Source organism: Mandrillus leucophaeus, unplaced genomic scaffold, assembly GCF_000951045.1.
Source record: "Mandrillus leucophaeus isolate KB7577 unplaced genomic scaffold, Mleu.le_1.0 Scaffold105, whole genome shotgun sequence".
NCBI lineage: Eukaryota > Metazoa > Chordata > Mammalia > Primates > Cercopithecidae > Mandrillus > Mandrillus leucophaeus.
The window spans coordinates 642,706-648,209 of NW_012098654.1; the positions used below are offsets into that span (position 1 = coordinate 642,706).

General features: G+C 58.8%; 1 protein-coding gene across 1 annotated transcript in view; it reads left to right on the plus strand.

Moving 5' to 3' along the window:
- RNF207 (ring finger protein 207) overlaps positions 1-5,504 on the plus strand; it is a 15,201-nt gene that overhangs the window by 3,308 nt on the left and 6,389 nt on the right. The window contains exons 5-14 of the mRNA XM_011981579.1: positions 12-137; positions 514-560; positions 803-875; positions 947-1,015; positions 1,447-1,515; positions 1,598-1,695; positions 2,757-2,943; positions 3,118-3,303; positions 3,568-3,619; positions 3,952-4,069. Coding sequence (XP_011836969.1) covers positions 12-137; positions 514-560; positions 803-875; positions 947-1,015; positions 1,447-1,515; positions 1,598-1,695; positions 2,757-2,943; positions 3,118-3,303; positions 3,568-3,619; positions 3,952-4,069 — 1,025 coding nt within the window. The remainder of the gene's footprint in view (positions 1-11; positions 138-513; positions 561-802; positions 876-946; positions 1,016-1,446; positions 1,516-1,597; positions 1,696-2,756; positions 2,944-3,117; positions 3,304-3,567; positions 3,620-3,951; positions 4,070-5,504) is intronic.

Below are 5,504 nucleotides of genomic sequence, written 5' to 3' on the forward strand. Positions count from 1 at the left end.
CCTGCCCCCAGGCCGTGAAGGCCCTGCAGACGGCCACGCGGGAGGCCATCGCGCTGCTGCAGGCGATGGTGGAGGAGGTGCGGCACAGCGCTGCGGAGGAGGAGAACGCTATCCACGCCCTCTTCGGCAGCATGCAGGTGCGGGGTGGGGGTTGGGGAATAAACGACCCAGCCGGGAACTGGCGACACAGGGCCGGTCCCTAGGCCTTGTGGATTTCCAGCGTAGTGGGGCAGCAGGCCTTGCACCAAGCACTTTCCTGGAGTTGCTAGGACAACTGGGAGGGGAAACCAGGGCCTGCTCCAGGCTGGTGGTGGGGATGTGAGGTGGTCAGGAAAGACTTCCCTGGGGAGGTGACATTTAGGGTGAGAGGACCCAAGCCCTCAGGCAGTGGCTGCAGGGCTGGTAGGTTGGAGAGATACCTAACCAGCAGGTGGCGGGGGTCCGGGGGGTAGGCATGGTGGGAGGTGGCAGGGCTGGGGCACAAATCAAGAGCATGCTCGCCATCTCTCCCAGGAGAGGCTGGCAGAGAGGAAAGCGGTGCTGCTGCAGGCTGTGCAGAGGTGAGCTGGGGGAGGGGGGCTTGCTTCCTTTGAAACCCCTTGGCCTCCATGCCCTCAGCTCCGAACCTGGGCATTCCACCCTGAGGAGCAAGACATCCGAATGTCCTCCCAGCTAAGGAGGGCAGCATGGCTCAGGGTGCAGAGAAGGGGTTCGGGGACGGACATGCGAAGATGGCTGGGGGGATGGAAATGCCCGTCCCTGCTCCTGGCCCCCTGGAGACCAGGCAGCCGCCTTCCCCCAGCCAATACGAAGAGAAGGACAAGGCCTTCAAGGAGCAGCTCTCTCACTTGGCCACCTTGCTGCCCACCCTGCAGGTACAGGGAGCTTGGGGTGCGGGTGGGTCCCTCCTCCCCGGCCAGGCACTGAGCAGCGTCTCCTCCCCCAGGTCCACCTGGTCATCTGTTCCTCCTTCCTCAGCTTGGCCACCAAGGCTGAGTTCCTGGACCTGGGCTATGTGAGTCTCCTCTGCTCCTGCAGATACCCCCTCCCCACCAGGAGCCCACCCTGTAGACCAAAGCCACCAACTCAGGAGTGGGCAGCCTGTCACCTGGAGCCTGGTCCAGGGGTCTCGGGACTGACCCCCTCCCAACTCCATCATCTGCAAAGCAGTTAGGGCCACTGTTACAAGGACAGGGAAGCCAGGAAGGGGGCATGAGCCTCCGGTCCTCCGTGGGGTGGAGTGACCACTGGAGTCCAGCCGCCCCCTCTCCTATGGATTTGCGGATGGGATGGGGGGTTTGTCTGGATGAGTCCCAGAAGAGGGCGGGCACCGCTAAGGGACACCAAGTCAAGTGCCAAAGACAGACGTGTTTCGCCTCCATCTCCCCTCTTCCTGCCCCCGGCTGCCACACCTCCACCGGCCTGAGGCCCTCCTCACTACCACAGGAGCTGATGGAGAGGCTGCAGGGCATCGTCACGCGGCCGTACTGCCTAAGGCCTGTGCAGAGCAGCAAGGTGTGCAGTGGCCTGGGTGGGCCAGGGTCAGGGGCCCCGCAGGGCAGTGGAGGCCACCTCATGACCCCATCCTGCTGCCCAGATTGCCAGTGACCACCGAGCCGAGTTTGCGCGCTGCCTGGAGCCGCTGCTGCTGCTGGGGCCACGTCGGGTGACAGCTGCTGCAAGTGGTGCTAACATGTGAGCGGCAACTGGGGAGGCCAGGCACAAGGTCCCCGACACTGAGGTGTGGGGGAGGGTGGGTGCTGAGAGGCCAGATTACCAGGGAAAAGCCAGGTGCCACCCTTCCTTCCTCCATCCTTAGCTCGACACCCTCCCAGCACAGTGTCTGGGTACAGGGGGTGGCCAGGGCGAGTCCTCTAAGTAGGGGAGCAGGAAGCCCTGGATCTGAAGTCCATGGCAGACCTGACTCGGAGCTCCGCTAAAGGAGAAGGGGAGGACTCAGGCCCCCAACCGCCGCTGCAGCCTCCCCTGGGGTGGGGCACCTGGGGCTGGGCTAACCGCCACCTAGGTGGCCTGAAGTCATAGGGAGCCTGATTCCTGGACTCATCTGGGGAGGAGTTAGGAGAAATGCTGAAACAGCATGTGTGTGCCCAGGGGCCCCAAAGACTAAGAGAGACTGGGCCCACACTTCCTGTGTCCAGCATAGAAGTGAACACACCACTCACTCAGTCCTAGCCCTGGCAGCATTCCGATGGACTTGCTCTTGGCCCCACACCCTGGAACCCACTCCAGGGACTTTAAAAAATAGATGTGGATGGGGCCGGGCACGGTGGCTCACGCCTGTAATCCCAGCACTTTGGGAGGCCGAGGCGGGCGGATCACAAGGTCAGGAGATCAAGACCATCCTGGCTAACACAGTGAAACCCCGTCTCTACTAAAAATACAAAAAAATTAGCCGGGCGTAGTGGCGGGCGCCTGTAGTCCCAGCTACTCCGGAGGCTGAGGCAGGAGAATGGCGTGAACCCGGGAGGCGGAGCTTGCAGTGAGCCGAGATCGCGCCACTGCACTCCAGCCTGGGCGCCGATCGAGACTCCGTCTCAAAAAAAAAAAAAAAAAATAGATGTGGATGTCCGGGTGAGGCCTTGCCCCAGGCTTTTCAAAGCTCCTGGTGGCTCTGCTGTGCTCCAGGTGGTGGAGAGGGCTGTGAGAGCCCGGAACAGTCCAGGGGGCTGCCCTGGGAGGCCAGGGGAGGGGCAGACTTCTGCACCCCCCTGCATCCACACTGGCTCTCTCCCCAGGCTGGCAGGGGGCTTAGGCCCCAAGGTGCTGACGGGGCCCCACTGCCCCTCTCCAGTAGGAAAGATGTCCGGGTCACCCGTCCAAAAGCCTACGCTGCACCGGTCCATCAGCACCAAGGTGTTGCTGGCAGAGGGCAAGAACACGCCTTTCACAGAGCACTGCCGCCACTATGAGGACACCTACAGGGTGAGCGGGCAGGGATCTGCGGGGGGGAAGTGTCCTAACCCACTCCTCACCAAGGTACGCTCAGAAAAATTGAGTTGTCCCAGCTGCTGAACCTGGGAGCGATTCCTCCACCGAGTCCCGGGCAGTAAAAACAGCCCAGGGTGACCCACGCGCTCACACAGCCTCTCTGTGCAGCATCTGCAGGCGGAGATGCAGGGCCTAAAGGATCAGGTACAGGAGCTGCACCGAGACCTCACCAAGCACCACTCGCTCATCAAGGCGGAGATCATGGGAGACGTCCTGAGCAAGTCCCTGCAACTGGACGTGCAGATCGCCTCGGAGCACACCTCCTTAGAGGGCATGAGGGTCGTCTTCCAGGAGGTAGCCCTCCCAAGGACTCTAACTCCAGTCCCACCTGTCAGGGGACACCTGGGCTACCCTGACAGTAAGCAGGGAAAGAGGACCTGGCTTGTGCCTTATAGGACTCTCATGTGGCAGGGTCTGGAGCCTGGGAGTCTTTGCTGCTTGGAATCACGTGGACCTGGCTAGAGGGTGCTTTGTAGATCCGAGTAGCTAGAGATAGCAGTGCCACCACTGTAAATTCCAGCTCACTGCCACATCCAATGTCCAGCTTTTCTCTTTCAGATTTGGGAGGAATCCTATCAGCAAGTGGCTAATGAGCAGGAGATTTATGAAGGTTCCAGGAAGTTGGCTGCTGAGTGAACCCCCTGTCCCCGAGCTAACCCACATGCTAGCAAGGGAGGAAGTCAGGGTCGGCCACTAACCAGATGCAAATCCCCACACTCCTCACCTTAGCGCTTGACTGTGCCTCCCGGCTGCTAACCGGCCCCAAATGATGCATGTGGGGTCAGGACTCATTGAGAAGAATGCCCCCACCAAGTGCCTCACTCTTTAATTAGAGGTCACCATGGAAATGGTCAGGATATTTAGATGGTGCCTGGCTTGAGTGAAAACCTGAAGCCAGGTGCTTCAGGATTAAGACCCCATGCTCTGGCCTTGGCCCCACAGCCCAGCTCCATGACCTTCTCCAGCTGAGGCAGGAGAATGCCTACCTGACCACCATCACCAAGCAGATCACGCCCTATGTCCGCTCCATTGCCAAGGTGAAGGAGCGGCTGGAGCCCAGGTGAGGCCAAGGGGTGTTCCCAGGGCCACCGAGACTCTTCAGAATGTGCTTGGGGACTGGGTGCGGTGGCTCACGCCTGTAATCCTAGCACTTTGGGAGGCTGAGGTGAGCAGATTACCTGAGGTCAGCAGTTCCAGACCAGACTGGCCAACATGGTGGAACCGCATCTCTACTAAAAATACAAAAATTAGTCATGCATGGTGGCTCATGCCTGTAATCCCAGCTACTGGGGAGGCTGAGCCACGAGAATCGCTTGAACCTGGGAGGTGGAGGCAGAGGTTGCAGTGAGTTGAGGTCACGCTACTGCATTACAGCCTGGGCGACACGGTGAGACCTTGTCTCAAAAAAAAAAAAAAAATGCGTGGGAAAGGTGCCACACCCACAGGACCCCGTTCAGGGAACTCAGCTGGCCAGGTCATGCAGGTTCAGCTGGGGCATCTGGGCGGACCAGGTGCCGGACATTTGCAAAAGCATGGTCACAGTGAGTGGGCTGCTCTGAGTTTCTGCTTTTAGGATCATAGTTGGTCCCTCCAACCCTCAAGAGTAGGTGAAAGCAGAAGGCACTTCCTAAGGGTGTCACGAGGGTCCTACTGGGCTGATCCAGGCGGCAGGACATGGAGGAGAGGGCAGGAACTTCATCAATGTAAGACAGGCCAAGCCTGTGCAGAGTCCTGACCAGGCTCTCTCAGCACTGTACTCAGGCATCACTGGGCTTCCAGTGTCAGAGGGATCTTGGTGGCAAGTCTTCAGTGTTCCCGTCTCTGAGTCACTGGGCCCCAGGGTAGACTGCTTGCCCTGTAGGTCTAGGGAATGACTGGAGCCTGGGCTGTCCCTTCACCACCCGTGTGGTGAAGTGCCTGTCAGGTTTTGGGGGAGCCCACCTCCTGGTAACTTCTTGAGAAAGAGCGCGAAGGAGGTGCGCGTTTGGGGTGGCTGGGTCTGACAATGCCTCCATTCTAGCTTCACACTTGACAGTTTCACTGGGTATCAAATTCTAGATTGGAAATTCTAGATTGGGAAGGATTCTCCTTCAAAGGCATTGTTCTCTCGCTCTCTTGTCTTCTAGCTTCCATGGTTGTTGTTCATGAAGTCTGAAGGCGCTCAGACTCCTAGCCTTGTAATGCGACCCACTAATTCTCTGTGGAAGCTTGTAGAATCTTCTCTTTGCTCCCAGTGTTCTGAGATTTCACTTTGGTGAGAGTCTATTTCCATCCATTAGGTTGGATACTGGCAGGCCCTTTCAACCTGAAAATTCATCATCTTCAGTTCTGGCATATTTCTTTTTTCTTTCTTTCTTTTTGAGATGGAGTCTCGCTCTGTCGCCGAGGCTGGAGTGCAGTGGCGTGATCTTGGCTCACTGCAACCTCCGCCTCCGGGGTTCAAATGATTCTCCTGCCTCAGCCTCCGGAGTAGCTGGGATTACAGGTGCGTGCCA